This window comes from Tyto alba, unplaced genomic scaffold (assembly GCF_018691265.1).
Source record: "Tyto alba isolate M040663 unplaced genomic scaffold, T.alba_DEE_v4.0 Super-Scaffold_41, whole genome shotgun sequence".
NCBI lineage: Eukaryota > Metazoa > Chordata > Aves > Strigiformes > Tytonidae > Tyto > Tyto alba.
In genome coordinates this window covers 19,028,805-19,053,115 of record NW_024881317.1, presented here as the reverse complement: position 1 = coordinate 19,053,115, position 24,311 = coordinate 19,028,805, and the positions used below count along the sequence as shown (strand labels likewise).

The 24,311-nt window shown below is 34.9% G+C and overlaps 1 protein-coding gene across 4 annotated transcripts in view; it reads left to right on the top strand.

Moving 5' to 3' along the window:
* Positions 1 to 20,317, top strand: part of VPS13C (vacuolar protein sorting 13 homolog C) — a 94,640-nt gene extending 74,323 nt beyond the window's left edge. For 3 of the 4 annotated variants that reach the window (XM_032990204.2, XM_042803777.1, XM_032990203.2), the window contains 14 exons: positions 775 to 886; positions 1,838 to 1,951; positions 2,977 to 3,113; positions 3,393 to 3,474; positions 3,927 to 4,040; positions 4,293 to 4,368; positions 5,022 to 5,185; positions 6,348 to 6,393; positions 7,410 to 7,533; positions 8,247 to 8,361; positions 13,804 to 13,895; positions 15,174 to 15,297; positions 15,552 to 15,635; positions 18,591 to 20,317. In XM_032990204.2, the coding sequence (XP_032846095.2) occupies positions 775 to 886; positions 1,838 to 1,951; positions 2,977 to 3,113; positions 3,393 to 3,474; positions 3,927 to 4,040; positions 4,293 to 4,368; positions 5,022 to 5,185; positions 6,348 to 6,393; positions 7,410 to 7,533; positions 8,247 to 8,361; positions 13,804 to 13,895; positions 15,174 to 15,297; positions 15,552 to 15,635; positions 18,591 to 18,692 (1,486 nt within the window). In that variant the 3' untranslated portion in view covers positions 18,693 to 20,317. Of the gene's footprint in view, positions 1 to 774; positions 887 to 1,837; positions 1,952 to 2,976; positions 3,114 to 3,392; positions 3,475 to 3,926; positions 4,041 to 4,292; positions 4,369 to 5,021; positions 5,186 to 6,347; positions 6,394 to 7,409; positions 7,534 to 8,246; positions 8,362 to 9,204; positions 11,081 to 13,803; positions 13,896 to 15,173; positions 15,298 to 15,551; positions 15,636 to 18,590 lie in introns of those variants that run through there. The other variant, XM_032990205.2, reaches the window with a different exon arrangement.
* Positions 20,318 to 24,311: the final 3,994 nt, after the last annotated feature.

Sequence of the window (24,311 nt, the reverse complement as noted above, 5' to 3'; positions counted from 1 at the left end):
ACAGCTCTTGACTTTGCATTGGGATTTTTTTTCACTGCAGTCATTTAAACATAATTCTAAATGAAACTTACTTTTGAAAGTAAGGACTGACCTTATATGAAGGGACTGTTATGCATATTCTCTAGTAATCAGAATTATTTCCCTCCTATACTACAACATCAGTTTCATGTCTGCCTGTTTGGTGTACAGTGCTGGGTTGGTTTGGTGCTCTATCAGACAGCTCATACAGTCAATAATGTTCTGTTGAGATGTATGTTTTTCAGTTAATGGGTCTCTTTTTTTTTTTTTTTTTTTGTTACTGAAAATGAGACAAAAATGTTATACTGGTGGTTTCTCATGCAAGTACCTATACCCAACTAGTCTGGATATAATATTTGAGGATAGTGAATTTTAACTAGAAAAATAGTAGTATGACTTTTGGAGAGAGACAGTTGGATAAGAGGAAGAAATATGTTGTTTAGGTGATGTTATCCATGGAGCACAGGAAACCATAATGTATGAATAGAAGTAGTATTTGATGATGGTTAATATTTTTAGGTAAATTTTGAATATGTGAAGATATGAAGAGTCTACAGTAATTTATAGCTTTGTAAGGCTGACAAGCCCTCCTAACTGTCAAAAGACAGCTGATATTGTAGATTTTAAGTCTTAATATGCAACATTGCATAACAAAACTTCAGTTGCGTAGGCTAAGCATGTGATATTTAAGTTAAACTTTTACAAGTACTTACTGTTTTGTTTTGTGTTTTTTTTTTTTTTTTTTTTCAATTTTAGATACTTCATGGTTCTTATCCAGGAAATGGCACTGAAAATTGACCAAGGATTTTTAGGAGCACTTAGTGAACTTTTCACTCCATCCACAGACCCAGAAGCTGAAAGACAAAGGGTAACGTATGAGAGAAAATGACTTATGCCAGAACAGGGCATTTATGGTAACTGTGTCACAATTTTCTGAAAAATTCAGTTAAAATGAGTGAATATTGCATTTAGCAACAGTGAATAAAGGACATGGAAAAATAATTTCCACTGAAGCATTGGTATTTCTGTTGAACTTCGGCTGTAAGCATTACTAATTGACAAGTTTGAGTAGCTGGTACTTGGATATGTCTAACTGTTTTGCTCTCTTAATGTTTCATTAATTGATGACACAGTTGATTCAACTGTGGCTACAAACTGTTAATTGGTAGATGAAGTGAGATTAGGGTTTATAGAATGGAATTCTACTTGGCTGTTGTTCTACAGTGTCTTGTCTTTAGAGAGCAGAAGGAATGGATTTTCATGGCTTTAAATTAAGTCTTATGTAGGCAGATAGTATTCGGAAAGGTCACATTTGGTTCTAATGTTCATAGGAGAGTCATTCTTACAAGTTTTTTGTTTTGGTTTGGTTTTTTTTTGAAATGGTATCTTCAGATATACTGTATAAAAATTTGAAATCTGTAGGAAAATACAAAAACACAAAGAACTTCAGGAAGTTAGTTATTTTACTAATATTTCTAAATTATTTTAGAAATGATACCTTAAGTGATTGAGGAGTTTCAGGGAATATCAAGAGATGTAGCATAAAATGGAAAAGTTTATTTTTAAACCCTGGATTGGAGAAATACATTAGTACAGTTATAATCTGGTATACAAAAGTCATTAGTCTATTTCCAGTTTTGGAGGTGTTGGCTATTTAACTTCTTAGTTAACTATTTTATTACATTTGACTATGACTTTTATTTGTGCTGTTTATTTATATGCCTATTTTTATGTATATTTATATATAGTATTATGAATTATATTACATATATGTTGATGTGATAAACTTCTATTCTATTTTTTCTTTTAATAAAACCAGTCTAAATTAATTCAGCAAGATGTGGATGCCCTTAACACTGAACTAATGGAGTCCTCTTTAACAGACCTGTCAATGCTCAGCTTCTTTGAGCATTTCCATATTTCTCCAATTAAGGTGTGTAATACAGATACTTTTGGTTAATAAAAAACTCGATATCAATGATGTCTTAATTCCTTAAGGTAAATACATTCTCAGATCAACGTTCTGGGTAGTTGAGGTCTTCATGCTGTCTTCCTAATGGGGATTTTTTTGTTTCCTCTAGAACTTAAAACTTTGTTGGAAAACCTTAGTTGCCCATGAATACAAACAGACCCTTAACCATTGATAAGTGGGAAGAGTCAGTGGGTATAATAATGAGGACAGCTAGATAAAATGCTGGACTGGAGGTATCAAAGTAATGTATGATAAATTGCAATAAAATGTACTTTCATGGGCTTGCCTTCATGTCTCTCTTGAACCAGTTAGATTTTTTCAGAGCAAGGGAAGAAAGATTGTCAGTAATTATACGTTATTCTGAATCAACAGAATGCTCCCTTCAGGCTATCAGAATGAGTAAGAATTTAAAGGAAAAAAATTACTTACTTTTCACTGAACATACAAAAGACAGACATAAACCTTAATACAGATGATTAAATCCAGGTGCTTTTTTCAACTTCTTACTGATTTAACTAAATATTTGAATATTTGTTAGGGTACACGTGGATTCTTTGATGTTTTTTTCCAGTGTGATTGTGCTTATAAACTTAGAAGAATGTGAAGCCAGGGAAAATACTAGAGGAACAAGACACTATTGTGGTATTTTAACATTATCCTCTAGCTAGTCTGGTGGAAGATGTTGAAGAAACAGTTATAATTTTATGTCCCTCTTTGCGTATTTATTTGAAATTTCTGCATGTGCTTCCTGTTAACAAAAGTTAAACTTCTAGGGCAATTTGACAGTTCTCTGTAATGAAATAGAAATAAAAACCTATGTAATACCATTGTGAGATGTAGCATGTTTGTTGAAATTACTCAAAGTGAGTAAAAATGCGCCTACCACAGTTTCACCACTGGTTTGTTTACATGTGTACCACACAACCTGTGTGGTGTGTGTCTTTATTGTCTTGATTTGTCTTGTTTTGCTAATTCTGTTTTTACAGTTGCATTTGAGTCTGTCTCTGGCTTCTGGTGGAGAAACATCAGATAATGGGGAAGAAATGATAGCCATCCATTCTCTGAATTTGCTGTTGAAAAGTATTGGAGCTACTCTAACAGATGTGGATGATCTTATTTTCAAGTAAGCTAATTAAGATTTTTTTTTTTTTCAATTTATTTTTTATTTTCTTAGTAATTCGAGTAAAGCTACTATACATTTAATAATTGGGTCTATGGTAAACTTTGACTTACTCTAGTGTAAATGTATGCAGCCTTTGGGGAAAGGGAGGAATTGGAGGGAAGATGGGGTTTGGGCTCCGTTTTAAGAGAATAGGGCTTCAGGATTATCTGAAGGAAAAAACCCAACTATTTAGAAGGAGGAAGGTTAACCAAAACTAACATGTGATTACTTGTTTTTCAGACTTGCTTTCTTTGAAATTAAATATCAGTTTTACAAGAGAGACCAACTGATGAAGAGAGTTGTTAGACATTATAGTGAACAAGTAAGTTTATTTAGCCAAGCCTTTGTGTAAAATTTTACGTATCTCACAGAATACAGAAAATAGGAGAGAAAGGTGAATATCACTAAAAGGTACTAATTTTTTATTTTATGGTACTGAAGTAGGAAACTGGTGGCACATTATGAAAATGTAAATACAAAAGTGTCATGAAAATATGCTCTAGGAATGTTTAAGTGATTGCTTCTGTTCTTTTTATTGATGTTTTTCTTCACCAAAGTATTCTAATAGCTATCTATGCATATACTGCATCTTCTGCCTAAGCCTGTCTTCATTCTAATAGGAATATTTAGTTGATTACTTTAAAACCTTACTTGGGTAGTAAATTAAAAAATTTACCAGTCTTGGATTCTAACACGGAACTATGTTTAACAACAGGTAGTAACGCTGCTTTTGTTTTTGCTTCCCCCTGCCCTTCCCCCCCCCCCATTATTTAGTTCCTGAAACAGATGTATGTTCTTGTACTTGGGTTGGATGTTCTTGGAAATCCATTTGGCTTAATCAGAGGCTTGTCTGAGGGAGTTGAAGCTTTCTTCTATGAGCCGTTCCAGGTATGACTTCCTGATTCTTCAACTGTGTAAGAATAGTAGGCTGATTGAATATTCTGGTACAGTTGTAGTTTTGTTGTGACTGTGCTCTGCACCCCGAGGGGCTGAGAAAGAAGTAATTTTTTATGTTAACTTTAAAGAAATAAAATATTCTAATGGCCTTACTTTCATCAGTGTAAAGGAATTGCTAGTTTTTCTTGAAACAAATGCATAAATGTACAAATAGCAGAAAACTATAATAAGCTTAATTTTTAGGGTGCTGTTCAAGGACCTGAAGAATTTGCTGAAGGCTTTGTAATTGGTGTTAAAAGTCTTCTTGGACACACAGTGGGTATGTACCATATTGTTACTGTTTAAATAAATTGGGCTAACTCATAGATTGTATTTAGATAATTTTTTTTTTCACATTATTTTGAGGGTAAAGTTATAGTTTCAAAATACCTACATGGTAATTTTTTGACAGGTATTTAAGTTTGTCTGATACTATTGCCAATAATTGTGATACAGATCATCTATACCTAACCTTCTTGAGACCACCTAAATGTCTGTTTTGTAGACTGAGCAAGCAAACTGAGAAATATTGCATGTATAAATGAATTTGTAGCATGCTCTGGATGAATAAGGAAAGTAATTGTAAGCTGTCTGGAGAAGCCTGAGAAGTGGTTTTAAGACCAGCTACTCTTACAGTTACCTTAGATTTTTCTTTAGCTATGTGTTACAGTAATTAGAGAAAATATGATTCCATCCAATATACTATATAATGGGTACTGAAGCAATTTAAGAGTTACCTTTTGCTGTATTTATGGATCTCAAGCCAGATTCTGAAGTTTTCTCATGGACAACATGTGGTAGACACTCTGTAAATTTGTAATATATAAACTGAGTATGAAGGGAAATTCATATGAACTTTGTGGTTTCTAGTGTGTTGTCTGCTGTTAAATTTTGAAAACACAGTAACTTTTGCTTTCTGTCCTGTTCCATCAGGTGGTGCAGCAGGGGTGGTGTCTAGGATCACTGGTTCTGTTGGAAAAGGCTTGGCTGCTATCACTATGGATAAAGAATTTCAGCAGAAACGGAGAGAGGAAATGGGTCGGCAGCCAAAAGACTTTGGTGACAGCCTGGCCAAAGGGGGAAAAGGCTTGTTACGGGTATGAATTTGCAGTTGAGGGTATGATGTGCCAACTGTTAATCCATACTTGAAATTTATATGCAAGGAAGTTTGTCATCTTTATCAGTTCATGAACTAAACAGGCAGCTGGTTTATAGGGACAAACAGGCAGTTGGTTTATAGGAAACTCAGTATAGTGTATCATCTTTAGTGTCTGTGGTCATGTTTTTGGCCAGCCTGAGTAATTGAAGGTAGGGTCTTGGAAAGGAAAAGTGTAGGAAGTAACCAATTTCTCCTGTGAATTTATGTGAAAAAACAGTTATTCATGTTCAACAAATGTGTTACTTAATTAAGGTAGCTGGGCCCTTACTTTACTTTGCACTCAATGCTGGGTTTTCTTGACTTAAAAGAATGTGAACATAAACAAGTAGAATGTATATAGGAGTACTATATTAGGTTAGAGAGATTGTTCTGAAATGTGCAACCCCTGTATTTTTTTATAATCTGAAATCGGGAACCTTTTCTGGCTGCTGCAGGTCTATTTCTAGTTAAAGTATGAGACAAACCTCATGTAACAGATACTGAGAGATCTGTATTACCCAAATGCAAATTAAGTCTCCTAAGAAATTCTATCACTTCCCAGTCAAAATAAAAACAGTCAATGTATTTCTAAGGAATTATATGTTATAAACTTATATGGGGTTGTTTATGATATTGTTTGCTGAAAATTTGGAAGTTATCTCAGTGGATTTTTATTCGGCCTTAGTGTCATTAAACTACTTGACCTTTAAAGTGTTCCAGAATGTTATTTGATATTAATTTATCTTGAATATTTAGTATCACTCACTCATGACTGGGAATTCTGTCAGCTTCCTGTTAGTAATGAAAGGGAAATAGTGACTTTCTCAATTATTACAAGACTGATTACAGTACAAAAGATTTGTTAGTCGTTCTTGCCAGCATAAATGTTTCTTTAGCCATTCTAGGTTCTCCTCATTTCTTTCCCTCAGTCAAAATTTTCTTAAAAATTTAAAGTAAAAAAAAACCACCAAGCAACAAATGATGACACCCAGCCAAACAGCGTTTCCGATATTGAACTTCTTTATAAAGTTTTAAATGAAGGGTCAAATACAACTGGTTGCCCAGTTGGACTATAGTGTTCCTGTTTCTAAGTAGGAACTTAATTATCTTGTTTGTTTTAGGGTGTTGTTGGCGGTGTGACGGGCATAATCACTAAACCTGTAGAAGGTGAGCACTAAGGTTGCACTGCATTGCTTAAATGGTTTCCCAATACTTTATAATTTATTTTGTGATTTTAAGAAATACCAATCTAAGTGTTGTGATGCTAAGGAATGGCAAAATTATTTTTATATTCCTAATTCAAATGTGACCTTTTATGATGATTTATTCAAATATATTTATACTGTTACTGGCTTACCACATTTCAGCCTTTGTATGAATTAAGGAATGGTTTGATGTATTTTATCAGGCCTCCTGTAGTACCCAATTTATTGTTTAAAGGCAGCATAAAGATATTAAAAATAATAAAATTAAAAGCACCAATTGAAAAAGTTTTTTGGAACTCCAAAGGTTAGAGAAATCTTAACAAGCAAAATTGGATTTATGCCATGTATAGTGGAAAATACATGTATGATAGATGATGAAAAAATCCAAGATAAAATGCCTCTCATTAAAATTCATGCCAGTGATTTAAATGTTGCAAGTTAATTGTTAGTGTCGTATTTTATAAGTTATCAGCAGATACTTCGAGGTGTAGTTCTTCTGTCATGGGTAGATGAACACACATGCTTTTTAAACACTGTCTTGGTGCTTACGTACTTATGTATCACCAGGAATGTGTAATTTTGAGATAGAAATAGTTAACTTCTATCATACATTTGCATCTTAGAGTCTTCTGATTATCTTGTTATTACTATCAACATATAAATACTGATATACTGACCTATGGTCCATACTGAAAATGTGAGAAGGAGAATCTAGTGTAACATCTCAGTCATGCTGGCTTTGGAGGCTGGTAAGGTGTTAAGTGAACAGCAACATATCAGAACAGACAAGGAAGCAATGTGTGACTTCTCATAGAGAACTTTTTTTGTAAGTGGATGGTATGTAATCAATTGCTGTGAGCTGTTTCCAATACAAAACAGTTCTAGTGCAGTCTGGAGCAGTAATCATTTAATTCTGTGGCTAATGTCTTCAAGTAGGTAATTAAAACTATTTTTTTTTCTGTTCCCTTTCTTTTAAAGGGGCTAAAAAAGAAGGTGCAGCTGGATTCTTTAAAGGAATTGGAAAGGGACTTGTAGGAGTGGTAGCCCGCCCAACAGGTGGCATAGTAGATATGGCAAGCAGTACCTTCCAGGGAATCCAAAGGTAAAATATCAAGAGGAAGTTTTGCAGTACTCTCCATATGTTGGGTACCAGGTGGTAAACTGATCCAGTAGTGAAACACAATTACTTGTGTTAAATACAGTATACAGTAGGATGTATGGACTTGAGAGATGTCTAGTGGCATTTAATGAATGTATTTTGTGATGATCTCTGGAAATTGCTGCTTCAGAGTACATCTTGCAGTATTGTAGTTCAGGTAGGTGATAACTAGTCCATTTTCTTCTTTTGCTCCCTCCTGTGATCAGAAAGTAATAAAAAGAACTTGTGTGCATTTTACTTTTGAGATAGGTTTGTGTACTGCTGAATGCAAATATTTAAATGTCACTTAAACTTACTGTAAAAAAAAAACATAAAAATTTTTGGAGAAAGATTTGGGAGTCAGAAATGCAATTAGCAATGCATATCAGGGGCTTTGTGTGTTTTAAGGGGACCTTTGGAAAGGGCGTTAATAAACTTGAGAACCATTAGTAAATTATCCACAATTGGGAGTAAACTTCAAGTTAGCTACAGAATAACTGGCTAATGTTACTTTGGATATTTATTACTAGCATTGTGCTTTACTGTTTACATCTGTAGGGTACCCAGGAAGTATAAGTGGCATATGTGGCAAATGAAAGGCTGACTTTTAAAGATATATTGGTGAAACTCAGCATTATAGTAAGTTTACCAGAATACTGTTCCTCTGTCTGTGGCAGGGTGGCAGAATCAACTGAAGAAGTATCCAATCTCCGTCCTCCACGTTTCATTCATGAAGATGGCATCATCCGGCCATACGATAGGGTGGAAGCTGAGGGTTATGATTTATTTGAGGTATGACTTGCATTGTAAATACAGTTAAAATTCTCAAGCGTACAGGGTTCCATAAAGGATTATGTTATGAAAAAGCTGCTAGGGATCTGTGGCAGTCATTGTCTGTAGTAAAAATGTGCCCAAGCCTATTTCATAAGGCAAGCCTGTATAGCAGAGAAAACCCACTGTCTGCAATAAGCTGCATGCAACAAGAAAACTGCAGCATTGCTGTTAAATGATCTTCTGCACGTTATATTCTGTAATTGCTCTGGAAGGAGGTAGTAGGATTAAGATTGGAGTATGTGGAAACTAAAGCATTTTGATACTCATCTCTAATGTTTTGCTTAATAACAAAGCTGAGGCTGGTTTACAAGCTAAGCAACTTTTAAATAGGATGAATAGAACTTGAATTACTTGGTATATAATACAACTACTGAAATTCCTTTTTTTGTGTGTGTGGTAGCAGCAGCTGAAAAAAAACGCATGAATTCTCTAAATACCACCTTTTGATATTTCCTTATGTTGCTCTTAACAGCAATTTGTCATAACTACAGGCTTAGTGTGGACATTTAGCCTGCTTCTGCATCTGCATGTGGCTAACATATGGAGGACAAATAGCAGTTGTTTTCAAGTCCTAGATAATTGGAATCCAGTTAACTTGTATTTCAGCCTTCACATTCTTAAAGCTTACCTTAAAATAATTATTTTGTTGCTAAAAAGTTAGGGTAAAATAACTGTCTACATTAACATTTTAAGACCAAAACTTGGATATTTGCTGCTTCCTTCTAGGTGTTCTTTTAATCCTTATTTCCTATTTTATTTCTAATGATTCTCTTCTTTCTCTTTCTCTCCTGGCATACGCAGCAAGAACTGGAATAATGGAGTAAACGTTTTCCATATTCTCTATATCTGTCATGGTCTTTCATTTGCCTTATGTATTTAGAATAAGGGCGTGATTGCATTTAACATGTCCTCTCCATTCAATATCTTTTCTGTGTAGCAGTTGAATAAAATACTGTTTCATGTTATCCAGGCTAAGAAAACAAGCAAACAAACCCGAATAACCATCTTCAGTAAGATTAGATGAGTAAGATGAGAGAAACAGAGGGAAGGTTTGTTTCCTGTGTATTTGTTTTTCCAAAGGTAGGGCTGTGGATGGAGAAAGAAACATTTTGATACCTGTGTGAAATTTAAAATAGTGATAATGAATGGAGTTTTCTTCTGTGAAAATGCTTACAGTTTCATCCCCAGTCAATTCAAAATCTGGAAAGTCAGATTTGGTGTCTCGCAGGCCATGTCTGTATCTCATCCAGTGATGCTTAGTAGTACAGAATGTGTTTTGTTAAACATAAATGCACAGGCTGTATAGCTGGAGAAATCAAAGAACATATAGGACAACTCTAGGAGAATTGTTTTCCAAGGAGTAAGTTCTCAGGAGTTTTAGTTCTTGTATGAGGAGTGTTTGCAGTTGATGAGATTTGTTAGAACAGGTAATGAACGCCTTTGGCTTTGTCAGTCTTTGCCTTTTAATATGCAGGTATTGCTGCCTGATTGGGTGAGGAGACTGTCTTCTAACCCCAGCACTTAGGGTCTGACATGATGCAATTCATGCATTATTCAATGTCTATGGTGTTACTTTGTTTCATTTCCCAGTTCAAGCATGGAGCTTTATAAAGAATGCAGAACACTTCATGAATAATTGAGACATGGTGGTGAGACAGAGTTGTGTGGCAGAGAGAATACTGTGCTAGGTGACAAGAAGCTGCAGATTCTATTTCTGGTTGAATCACTGTTCTGCTGTGTAAATTCGCGCTGGTTCTTTCATTTCCATGTGAAATAAGAATGAGTGGAACTTCTTTAAAGTGCTCTAGTATTGTCATAAAAATAAAAGCTTGTGATAAAGATGTCTGAATTTTGAGAGGGTGCAGATCATGGAGTAATTTGCATCAAGTACAAGCCCCTTTTTGCATAATGCCACCACCATTGTGCTGACATCGATCAGGTGTATTGGGAATAGCTCTGAGAAATACAGCATCTCTTAGGCACAGAGCTCAGTAGGAACTCTTACTGTAGTAACATATTGCATGTAAAATCTAAAAATACTATTGGGATTGTTTCTGAAGTTATGAGAAACAGGCTTTCTCTCCAAAGCTTTGAGTTTAAATAGAAGAACATGCTTATGAATAAATCTGTTTCAATATGTGGCATGTCTCATTTCTGCATATCCACCAAAAGGATTCAGAATATGGATTGCAGCCTTTGGATTGAAGTCTTACATGGTGGTGGGTTTTGTACTACTTTAATTTTTTACTCGTTTTGAAAATAGCTATAGTTCAGGTATAAAATGTGAGTTTATATTTTGATTTTAGTCATATGCTGCCATCTTTCTTCTGATGTTTTGAAGAGACTTTGAGATAAGCAGTCTTTCAGGCTTTTTTTCCTTTCATGTATGTTTTACAGATTCAGAAATTTTTAAGATGGTCAGAAAGTGATATTTTTTTACAGATGATGCGGATCCTATATTTTTGGTTGCTGGAAAATGCTGAATTAAAATATTTTTCACAAAAGTCACATCACTAGGGAGCAAATCCAAGAAAACACTATACTGTTGTTTTAAGCTCTTGAATATTAATCCACTTTTGAGCTTAAAGGATTTTTGGGGTTGGTTGCAATGTATGATGATGCTTTAAGCATTTGTTGAACTTTTAAATATCTGTTAATAAAATGCAATGTAAGTAAATGATGAAGCCTCTTTGATTCTGGTGTAAGCTGAGTTGACAAAAGATCTTTCCATTTTGGTTACTTAAACGATACAGATTTCTTGGCCTGCGTGATTGTTCACAGGTAGATAAATGTGCAGTTAAGTTTAGCTTCTGTTGTCATCTTATCAGTTTTATAGATCGAGCTATGGAAATACAGAAGAAAATATATCTTTACAAGGAATAACTAAACACATACTGAATTTTTAGTCCTCCCTCCTTAATTTGTTGTTGCTAGTTTGTCAGAAACAACTTGAGAAATTTACTGTTACACAGAGTCTGAATTCCACAGCAACAGCTGTAAGATGAGCTGAAGGTCATCTTATTTTGTTATGAAGAGCATCAAACCAATTTGGGGGCATCCAGTTGCAAGCACTTGCTAAACAGTGATCTGAGCTGCATGCATTCTGCATCCAGGCAGAGCATCTATGGCCTTCATTCTTCCTTACGTTTCCTCCTGTACAGGAGCTGCACATTTTCCATTAAAACAGATTGTTTGGTAAAGAAGGCAGTTGTGTTGGCTTAGAGAATGCAAAGCTAGCATCCAGTGACATCATGTCTATATAACTGTCTTTGCTAATTTTTACTAATTAAACCTGATTTACAAGTGGAATGTGTATTTTGTAAATATTTTTTGCACTGATTTAACATTTTTAGTGGTAGAGGGTAGGGCAGATGTTTGAGATTCCTGTACCATAGGTTACATTTCTGCATCTGTTGATTTCTTTGTGGTGATAGTTGAAAGCTCTTGATCTTAGCAATAAATGCTGCATTTTATTTTGTGACCTAGGAAGACTGTAACACTTGAGCTTCTGTAAAATCCTCTATTGATGACCATCAAAATTTTTAAATATAAAGAGCTCATGTTTCTCAGAGAACGTAACTAGGTTAGTGACCCTGAACAGGCTTCTGTGACTACTGTGTAGGAGCCCTGTGTTAGAAGCTTCTGGAGTATAAATGGAGTCCAGATGCTTACACTGGCTAGAGTCTTGGGGCAAAGTCCTGGATGTGCACATCCTCTTTCCAACACTTGTTTCCAAGGCTGAGCCTATATAATCCAACTGCTCTACTATTATCAGTATTGCTGACTTCTAAACATTGTCTAGCTGCTTATTTATAACTTCACAGAATTCCAACATCAGTAGCACTTTGATTTGTAGATTCAGAGACATGAGATAATTGAAGTATAGGGATGTATGTATTGCATATTAAAGCTATACTTAGCTTTGCATTCCAAAATAAATGCAGAACTAGCTTTAAACCTGATGTGTATATGCTGTTTCAGTTTTTTTCATGCTAAGAGTTTTCATCTTTAAATGCAACAATGTATGGCTTCCACAAAGAGAAGGGTAAGCATGGGTATTTTGGGGCCTTCCCATTGGAGTGTTCTGCTGGTAGTTGGTTTTAGATAAGATGTGTGTGTCACTGTTGCTGTGATAGATTTGCTACCCAGCGTATTCATGGTCTCTGCATTTAATACAACCTCTGTACAGGTAAGGTTCTTGAGTAACAATTACATATTTAACATTTACATGACAATTACAGTTGGAACATGAATTCTAGCAACCTTACAGCTAGTAAATATATACAGAATTATAACAGAAAAACGTGTCTTTAATTCTAATAGACCACTTCTGTCCTTGAAAACTAACATTAATTCAAGCTAGTAGCCCAAACACATTTACCTGTACCACAGTTAATGTGTTATATTAGTTAATCAAGGAGGAGGCAAAATAGGGTGGACAGAAACAGATTGCTTGCTCCGACAAACTCATAGCAAGAGAACCAGTAGTTGACACAGATTTATTCTAATACCTAGTTTGAGCTTAGGTTCCCATTGGTAGTACATTATTTGTTTCACAATTTATCTTTTTCTACATGATGTTTTGCTGTGTATCCATTTCCCACAAATAGCTTGTGTTCTGTGAATCTTGTTGCCTTCAAACCCATGTTATTGTGAGCTTGATTTAAGGATGACTCTCAGATTGTCTTCCATGCTGCTCATTGTTGAAGATGGAATATTGTAAACCTGGTGACATGCTCTAGGAAATATTATACTTCAGTTAAACAGCATGGACAGAATAAGAAATCTGAAAAATATGTAATTGAAAAATGAATGAAGAACTAGAAAAAAAAATAGCTAGGAAGCACTGTGGTACTTTATTTCAAAACTTTTTTACCCTCTTTATTCATAATTTGTCACTTGAGTTGCAGTTGTTGAACAGAAACATGATGAGTAATTTGATCTGCACTTCCATGCACCTTCTTTGGATGATGAATAGGCATGTCTGTTCAGTGCTTCAGAAGCCTGATCTTGAGGTGAATTGGGTATTTATAACTTGATAGTTTATTTTCAAGTGTCTGGGTCATGTGCTGCCACCTTTTAAAGGTCCTGTTACAGGATTTTCACTCTTGAATCAAGTCTGCAGCATGGGGTGTAACAATGAACATTACTAAACAATTATTAGCACAGAAAGGAAATTAAAGCTGAAGAAATAATCTGATACTGGAGTGTGATTGTTCCACCTTTGAGTGGAATGGATCAGACCTTTCAGTGACTCAGCTTCAGGAGTGAGAATACTGTGAGAGCCTGCCTTTAAAAAAACAGTTCCATGAGGTAACTTTTTAAAAGGCTTTTGAATTGAAAACACCACTTTGAGTTTTCTTTTTACAGCCCCAAAATTATTTTCTCATCCTGTTTCAGAAATTGCACATCAACAGGCTGGAAAAAGAGAGCTATCGATACCACTGTGCCCTTCCAAGAGGCAGAAGAGCAAACCTTATTGTTACCAATAGGTACTAAGTTTTGAAATCTTTCTAAGGGCTTGTCTTGGATTCAACTTTGGGGATTAGACATCTGGCTGAATCTAAACTGCTTGCTATTCTCTCCATATGTATTTTCCTTCTCCATTTTCTTCTTGATTTTTTTTTTTTAATAATTTGTTTCCTTTATGAAAAATGGTAATAATCTATGTCAATACTAGATACTAATATAGGAAGACAATTTACTCATAGGTCAGTGACCCTTTCATCATACTGAAGGGAAATTTTTTTTTCCTCTTTGCTTCTAATTTTTCAAATTAGTTTGTGATAAGCATTTGCAGTCAAACCAATGTTTTGATAATGCATGTGTTTACAATCTTTTTAGTTAAAGGATACTCTAAATGGAGTCTTAAGTTTTTGTATGAGAATTAAAATTAGTATTAAACTCATCAGACAGTGTTTAGAATTCAAGATGTTACTAGTCTTGAATATGCAGTTTGAGGACTCAAAACTTTCTAAATACCTTTAGATCATGCAAAGGAACCCATGGATTATGATCTCCACATGCCAGTGTCACTAGTTTCCACCTTGCCTGAATGTATGAGATAGTCTTATTAGGGATGAGCCTATGGGAGGCATCCCACCATGTTTGTTTTATAATGACTGGCACCACTCAAAATTCATGCTGCAGCTGAACAAGCTTTATCAAGATATTGACAGAGCACTTTGCAGCTTCAGATAAATTTGCTCTTCCCTCCTTATCCCAGTTCTTTTCCACATAAATGAAAGTTCTAGTTCAACTCCATTCAAAACTTCCACCTGTTTTTGTCTTATTGTGCTAGCTGACACTGTAGCTTTGAAGTGATTGAAGGGACAGCTCGCTAGAAACTGTAAACAGTAGCACCTGAACGTCTGTCAGTCTAATAGTAATTGTGTCACTGTAGCTAATATGCAGCTCTTCGACTACCTTCATCTGGTGGAAGCTAGCTTTGGGAACGGGTTTGATTTAACTGGTGACCTTCTAGTATCTAGTTCTAGTAAAATGTTTTGATTTGAAGGACTGGGTGGGTTTCAGTTAAGTTGACCTGCACATACTATGTGATATCATAGATCATCTGAATCTTAAGGACAAAGTGATAATGTCAGAATATATATTAAGGAAATATGGTACCACTGTGACTGAGTGGATACTTTTAATCCACGAGGAAGATGCCTTTTCAAACAAATTTCTTTCATTTATTTTGTGTTGTTTTTCTGGCAAAGTTCTAATCCCAGGGAGAAATTGAGTATTAACTTTTTTCTTCTAAACAGGAGAGTGATATATGTAAAAGAAGTGGAAATTTTAGGCCATTTAACAACAGAGTGGGATTACTTGTTTGAAGACTTTACACGCTGTCCCTCCTACGAAGCAAATGTTTTAAAAATAACTGTTTTGGTAAGAAAAGCATGTAAACTTTTTTTATTTAAGACTATTTAGAGGTTCAAACATCATCTTAACTTATTTATGGTTCTAACTGCTAACTATGGTACTATGAGACAGGATTTACTTAAGATTCCTTGAAAGCATGAGTTGGGTTGGACAGAGGACCCATTGAAATCTAACCTGAAGTTGACATTCAAGCCATTTAAGATTCTGCATTCTTGTTCTGTGAGTCACTTGAAGTAAATTTTTGTTCCCCTTTGCAACAGGATCAAAGGATGTTCCAAAGGAAGGACGTTACAGGTCATGAATGCATAAAGGCAGTTCAGCTTCGGGATGAAACTACAGCAAGGGTATAGCCTTTTTTTTTTTTTTTTTTTTTTTTCCTCATGTAAGAAAGCTGGTAATGTTCAGAGACCCATTTTGGAATAGGCTACTGTGCCTGAGGACCATTTACCATACTTTCATGTTGAAAAATTAGTTTAACCAGGAGAAAAATGAGACAAGATAGTTTAAAGCATTCAAGAGAGTATATGCAATAATAATTTAAGGTTGCAGTTGCATAGTCTGATGAAAACTTAATAAAAAGGAAAATAATTCAAATACCTAAAGTACTAAGTAAAGTTCATTAAAGTCTCTAGGATTCAGGACACCTCTGAATTTTGCTACTTCCTCATTATTTCAAGATCGCTGGACCAACGCAATAAGTGTCTCTTGTGTGAAAAGGCTTACTTAGATTTCTCCCAACTCCCACCCTCCACCCTCCCTACACCTGGGTTTTCTACCATTTATCTCTAAATGTTTTTCATATTGATGCTGGAGTGGCTGATTTATTCTGGGAGCTTTTGTTCTGTGTATGGCTGGGTCTCAGCTAACTCACATAAGCTGAACTTACAAGTTGTATAGGTTCCAGGGTACTTCAACAATAGAAAAATGTACCTAGGAAACCATGCACCTGAACTTGTTTTGTATCAGATGATGAGAGAGGAATCATTCTCCCTAATACCAAAAATTAAATCAATTAGATCGACAGGATCTTGGAAGCACGCTTGAAGTTGTAGCTTTCTCTAGTAAATGGCAAGTCAGCAGCTAGAACCAGAATAGGGCCCTAAGTGCTTCTATTAAATTGGTTGAGTCTTCTAAAAGAATGGTTTAGATGGAGAAGGGGAAAAAAAAAATCCTATCATTTGGAAACAGTTTTTTATCTACTGGAAGAGTCTGTATTGTTTCTTTATTGTCTCTTGTCTAAATAAAAATTTCTTGAGCTTTTTCTTAGGGCATGTCTTCCAAATCACCCTTTTGATTAATTAATTTGTCTGTAACTTAGTGTCATGGTTAAAGCTGGAACATTGTACAAAACACGCAGGCCACACTAGAAGGGTAATTCCTTGTGTTTGATTCTTTTTTTCTGTTATTGCCTAACTGCATGTTCCTTTACTAGTGTTTATGCTGTTATGTAGATATTGAAAATAAGTTTTTCTTTCCTGAAGTGCAACACTATCCATTTACCTTCTGTGGATTTCTGTTTCTTGAGTTAATCAGTATTACTTTTCATTTTGCATCTCCCTTCTTTTTATATATTTCATAAAACTAAAAACTATACCAATTTGATAGGAAGACACAAAAAAGGTACGCTTCACAAATAATTGTCACTTCTTTGAAGACTTCTGCGGTGCCCTTAGTATGTGCATGAAGATCAGGTTAAGGTTATCTGTAGCTTCCTTGTTCTTTCTGTCTCCCCTAAAAAACAAACAAGGGTTTTAGGCGTATCCTTCTCTAGTCTTCTGTATCTTTATGCAGCCTCTGTGAGTTATCAGAAATCCATAAATGTTTGAAATACTTCAGGTACACCTGATGCATGTTATTTGTCCATCCAGCTTAACTTATGCTTTAATATTCATTGTATAAATGACTTTTCTTTTTATTGAAATCATGGATAAAAAAAAAAGAATCCCTTACAAGCATTTCAAACACCTAGCTTTCGATAAATGCTGGAATTACTCAGGTAAAATCAGAGTGGCCATCCAAGCTACCCCAGTACATTTTGTTTTGTTTTGTTTTTCTACACCTCCCACCCTCCCCCCCAGTATCTATGCATATCACATTGATGTTAATTTTCTCAGACTAGAGATATATCACAATGTTAATATTATATATATACATTTTATGCATAAAGTACAGTATGTGTAATGTTAGCCAGTTGAGACGTGGATTCTATTTTACCTGTTAGATTGTTTGGATGCAGGAATTAAATAAAAATGACTGATTTAGTCGCGCTGATTTGTTCAGGTAAGTTGCTTCTTATTCTAGAACTATTGTTAGGTTCTATTTTAATTTATCCTTTTGTGCGTTTCGATTAACTATCCAGTTTGAGAGCTCTTTTAATTGTAAATATTCTCAAAAGTGCCTTCTGTCATTTATATTTTCTTTTAATTACTGTGAATGATTCTCTTATATTTCCAGATAATGATAATGTATACCTCTTGGTTGTTTGGCTTGAACATAGTCCTCTTCTGAGGCTCTTTACCTCAGATTGAATCTAGTAGTTGTAGGCTCTCAACACTTTCCTACCCATTTTACAAGAACAAAAATTTTTTAATTTGGTATGTTACTAATTTTCCCTCAGAAGACCTTATTCTCACAGAATTTAAGCTTTCACTAAAAATTACATGTAGTGACAGGAGAGGATGTCAAGATGTACTGATTAATGGATCTAGTATGTTTCAGTATTTGATCAGTATATTTATTTGAGACCTTTGATCCCATAATATTGAAAAGTCAGCAAAGACAGAAGGAATGCATCCTTACATTTGTATTAGTGAGTATTACTTGCATAAAATGGCTATTTAAATGCTAACTGCTGTTTTACAGTTATGTGTGTAGTGTATAGTACAAGTTGTAGTTCCCAGCTGTGTACACTGACTGGACATGAGTTTGGTGCTGGATCTTTAAATGGCTTGACTTTGAAAGCCTCCAGAGCATGTAATAATGGAAATTTCATTTGCTTATCTCTATAAAATTACATCACTTGTATTAGGGTGCTGCCTGAGAAAGGTCTGTCTAGTTAAGTGTGAATAACATCATTAATGTTACTGCTTGAAAAATCAGAGTACGTTGACAATATCACTGAAGCTTTTTCTGGGTTGAATATTATTCATGTGAATCAGAAGTTATGTATATAACTTAAACTAGCCAGTGCATATGTAGGTTTTAATGTTTGATGAATTAGCTATTTTTAGTAGCATCTTACTGAAGAACACAGCAGATTGTGTGCTTTAATTTCCTTTTTCCTATATGTTGCTTTACAGAGGATTTGTTGTGCCATTCAGGAAGCCCAAGCAACAAGAAAACAACAGAAGTTGGTGAAGCAAGCATCGCTGCAGTTGAAGAAACCACAAACACTATCTTGATAACAACAGGATTTGTTGAATTTGACCTTTAGTATGCAATTTTATCCCTGAAATTGATTAGGAGTAACATGGAAACAATGTGCAGAAAGTAAAGGTAAAATATTTGAGATCTTCCTTCAAAGTTAACAGCCATAAATACTTTTTTTTTTTTTTTTTTATGAAACTGCAGATTTCATTAGACTAAAATAGACATTTAAGTTTAAAAAATTACAATTTTGAAGAAATATTTTCCCACTATGAAATTTTCTATTCTGCACTTTTTGATGTCAGGGCATCTTGTAAATGGGTTCTAAAATAAAGTGGTTATCTGATTTGCACTCTAAGTTTATGCTTTACAGACAGGTTGTAGTAACTGTGGTTCTAGCATTTTGCAAAAATGCTAAAAGTACTTGTGTTAATGATTGAAATGAATTAAAAACTACTCCTATTTTAGGAAGCATTCTCTTTAAATTAGAAAATAAGTGTACACAATTTTGCTACTATAGTTTCATCCCTGTCTGTTTAGTATTAGAAAACACTGCACTGGAGCAACAAAAGAATGAGTATGTATGAAAGAAGTATGTTATTTTTGTCTGGAAATGCTTGCTTTGGAATGTTGTCACTTATATTGTAAATGAAAATCTGCACCTTAAAAATGGAAAATATTATTTACCTGTAATGAGAATGTATATGGTTTTGGTTGTACTGCTGTACCTTACAGCATGCTGGTTTTAGACAGCGTTGTATGTCAAAAACTTAAATCCAAGTAATTAGCTTTCCATTTTTCAGTGTATAGTTACTCCACTGGAAGAGTGCCATCTCATTAAGCTGAAAGTCACTTCTGGTACAATATTTTTGTTCAAGTCTCTCTTCCTAAAGACTGCTAGCCGTCAGTTTAGCAAGATATTTAAGCACATTTAAAGTATAAGCCTAGTTCTTAATGGTACGAATAATCCCACAAACTTCATTGAGACAAGTTCTATTCTTAACACTAGGCACATACATAAGTCTGGATCAAGGACTATATAAGCAAACAGATCTAAGTTCAGTGATCAGTGAAGAGCTCTTGCTGTCAGTCTTTGGCTCTTGAATAAGATATAAAGTGTCCTTGCAAATACTTAACTGTAGAAAATTTGCTCTTTCTAACTTGCTTCCCTTGAAAAGAATGATTTCTGGTTTTTTATTTAATTTTTACAAGATAATAGCTATAAATCCAAACTCAATGAATTAAAATGGCAATATTCTTGTATAGATCTATTCAGTAAGTAGAGCAATCATGAAACCTAGGCCTGAATTTTTAAACTCTCTGTACCTAAGGGCTGGTGGATTCTATAAATGTACTCTTAACCTGTACCTATGATCTCACCAAAACTGGAAAGCTCCAGATCCTTGAATGTAAGCTGCCAAACACAGAACTTCTAGAGAGCATCTGCAGACATGATTTTTTTGCTATTTTATGCACATGGCTATTGATCCACTTTACTATGATGGAAAAAATGTGGTGCAACCTTTAATTCTGTGATATCATCTATTTTCTAGAAATCTCTGCGCAAACATTAACTGAATTATCTGTCTAGATTGTATGTATTTCAAGCCCATGTTTAAAAAAAAATAAAAAAAAGACAATAAATTTTTATATGCAATTACTTGTGCTAAGATTTTAACTGTTGTTGCTTCTAAAATGCATTATAAACTGTTGGTTTCCCACATGTTATTTGCACTATATGAAAAAAAATTATTAGCCTACTACAGAAGAGTTTTCTACGGCCCAGAATTTCTTTCATCATGGTTTCTGGCATGTAAAGGATAGTTGTACGTGTGTTGCCTCTAAATTTGTAGACAAAAATAGATTTCACTTAAGTCTACTCTCAGTCCATGTGTAGACTACCATGTGCCTATTTTTAGCTGGAGAATTGGAGCCTAAAAGGGTTCTGATGACACGTTTCTGACTCCAGTCTTCTGCTTGATTCAGTTCTGTACTTCCTCATTTTTATTTGTAAACTTTCTGAATTGAATTGTAAACAGTAGATATTTTACTTTCTCACACTGTATGTGGTTAGGTACAATGAAGTAGCTTCCTATTTAAAACAGTCTGAAGAAGCAGTAGGGTTCTATAGAGCAATTTTTTATTTAGAAATGCATGGCTTTGCAGTTTGAGTTGCTAGCTGAATTTGAACTAGTAGGTGGCACTAAAAATTCCAGCTGAAGAAGTAATAAATGACCTTCTTTACCACTTGGATCAAGCACTCAAGAGGACATGAGAGAGCTCATTTGCTAAGGAATTCCATTCCTTGCTTAAATCAAGATAGATGTTTGGGACAAATAGGTTTCCAGTGCTTGCCTTGTGCTGTCCTGAAGTGTTCCATTCCATTTTACCATGTCTTCTTTTGTCTTTGCTCTTGTGTTTTATCCAGCCTTTTGCATTGCTGCGTTGTCTCCAGCTGCAAATGCTGTTGATTGTACCTAGGCTTTGATATTCGACAGGTTTTCCTGTTCCCTTTCTGTGCTTTTCCTTAAGCTGGTACATCTTCTCGAAGTGCTGGCTGAGGGTGTTAAGGGACTAGAAGGGTCTCTTGTCTAGTCCCTAAATTTATGTCCAACATAAGAACAACTGCAGAATTAAATCCTGTTTAGATGAACTGTAGGAATTCTGTTGAGGTAGAGTGCATTTTCAAGCAGTCTTTAGTGATGAATTTCAACCAGGTGCAGCAATGCAAAGTCAAAGAGCTTTCCAAAAAAAATTGGGCTTTTTTTTTTTTAACTGTCTGACAACTAAGTGATGTCCCATTCCTTGTAATATTTCATGTTTCTGTGAGGCTCTAGACTTTCAGTATTACTGAGCATGCAAGTTGTCAAAACTGTTGAGATCTTCTTAGACCTTTCCTTACAGTGAGCTCCTAGAATTTTTTGCTGTCTCAAAAACCAAGTTTAACTGAATGTAAGACATGGAACACCAGCTCGTTCATTACAACTCCAAGTATTTAGGTCAGGCCTGGGTCTTTGCTTTGCATCAGGTACTCCATTGCGTGCTGGCTCATCAGAGGTTTCTCTGGCTCTTCAGAAGTACTTTTTATATTTTTGCAAGGCTATGATGGGTGTTGAGTCCTTGCAACTAGTTTCTTATTTTCTTGCTTGAGCTGTAGCCTCCTTTCTGAAAACTTCGCAGTCCTTTCTGTCATGCAATAAATTAAGTAATTCAGTTTATCAATCAAGGTACCAATATTTTTATTTCATTGCTGGCAGTAAATATGCTTTTGATGTAGTAGAGAAACATAGTGATTACACTAGGTATATCCTCATCTTGGTCATTGGTTGAGAACAAGGGTTATTTATATAAAGGGATCTTGGGTCTCTCAGAGTATTTAAAAATAAAATGAAGGATTTAATTTTAAAAGTGAAAACTGACTTGTGAAACCTTTTGAAACTAGCTAACATTTGTTTGACAAAATAATTCTTTCAACAGCTTATGAAGTTGCGTTTAGTCAAACCTATGTGTGAAGACTTAATTTGGAATAGATGCCAGTGGACTGACCACTTCAAGAGAAATCTTAATATGAGAAACAAGTGGAGGGATTTGAGAATCAGTGTATTCAACTTCAGGTTCTACTGGAAAAATCAAAGCTTTAGTCTTTATTAAAATTTCCTGGACAAAGGTATGCTTTTGAGGGAGAGGGCAGTTATCCTAAACATACAATACCATACAGCACATGAAGGGCAAATTGAAGGGGAAAAAAATTATTAGAAGTCTAGATATAAAATAAAATTTGTCCAAGTACATGAATATTGTTCGATTTACTAATGATCCTAATGCAACTCTCTTGGATTATGGATCTCATTTGCATAACCACTAAGCAGCAGTGATGCAAATACACAGATCTCCAGACGTTAGCGTTTATTACTTCTGTGCTGCCATTTGCTCCCATTTTGGAGTTTTCAAGATGTTTGTCAGCAACTAGGATGGTAGCTTAATTGAGTCACCTGACTTGTCTGAAGGAGAAAAACTTAAGTACGTAAGGAGAAATAATTCTAAAAAGGAAAGAGTTGACCTATTCAAATGAATATGTGAATTTAAAATTTGATTCAGTTCATTATATCTTTGCCCTTCCTACAGGTCAACAGGTAAACTTCTATTCTGACATTATTTTATATTATTTTTTATGTATTTTAGAGTGAGATCATTCATAGTCTATCCTTCACTAGTCTTTAGATTTGCACTGGGGCAGGTGGGCGAGGGAGCCATCTGTAAAATGGTTAACTCTTCAGCAGTAAAAAATTGGTAAAAAGCTAATTTGGTATGTTGAAATCCTGCTACAAATTCCATTTACATGAATAACAGGGAAAAATACCTCATCTAGTTATGAAGACAAGCTGTGCTAATTGAAAACTATAACTGTTGAATTTCAACAAGGAAATTATATTTTTGTTTGGTTTTTCAGTCAGGGAGGCAGAGCCATTCCCAAACACTTTACTGGAGTCAGCAGATGGAACACTGAAAATTCTCTTTATTGATAATATGAGAACACTCACATTCCAGTGTTCATCTTGTGTGTGTGTGTGTCCATATTGTTTGTAGACTCTGCTGCTTATCAAAGGTAAGCACAGTGAGGTTGTATAATTCTGGAAAATGCTTGTCCAAAACAAAGAATTGAAAAATAGGGAAGCTGCTTGTACACTGTATAATGTAGCATACTTCTAGAGGTTTGAAACGTTTCCCCATCAGGTATGACATAAATTCCTCTCACGTATGATCAAACCTTTATAGGTAAATCACTGAGCTGTGCAGGTCCTAGTCTCTGCTCTGATAAATGTGGCCCTGAATTTGCCCTTGACTTGGTTGATATATGAGGACTGTACTGTGTTTATAAAGCTTCCTCTTGTGTTTATTGCTGTCTTCGCCTCTGGCTGTGCTTTCTCTTTCTCTGCTGGAAAGAAATTTGCTGTTGACTTTTGAAGAGATATGAGAGTGGGCTAAGATGCTTTTAAGGAGTCCAAAAAGACTTCTGCAACTGATCCCATAAGGTTGTTGCAGATAAATTATCAGTAAAAGCAGCACAGGAAGTATCTTGAATTCAGTAACTTTAACCTAATCAACCCAGCTTTAGACCTCATCCTGTCTTCAGAGGTGTATAATCAAATAACAAGAGAAAAAGATCATTTAGTATAATGACATTCTGACAAACATTGGGGAACAATTGTGCAATTATTTTTAAATTAGAATAATATCAGTAGGCTTATCATGGGGACAGTCTTGGAGAAACTTTTCTTTTAAATTTAAACCCTGTTAGTTATTTTTTTTCTGTACACTGTTAAGACATTCTGCACATTTTAACAGAGCACACCATCCATGAGTAGCTGATTACTTATCAAAGCATCAAAAGAGTAGATATTGTCTCAGTTTTTGTGGAATTTTAAAAATAAAACAGCATGTTACTTAAGTTTGAGTTAATTGCAAAGATTTTAAAAGTTTGACTCACTGTAGTATAACAGAAATCCACGTGAGAATTTTAGTAGATGAATATGTGTCTAGGTTGCAAATTATGAGATGCTACTGTAAATTGTTGTTTCAGTAGTTACCCACAAGGTGGGGGAATGAATCTTTGTATTTTACTGCTGTTGTCTTGCAGCTTTCCTGCCCACCCT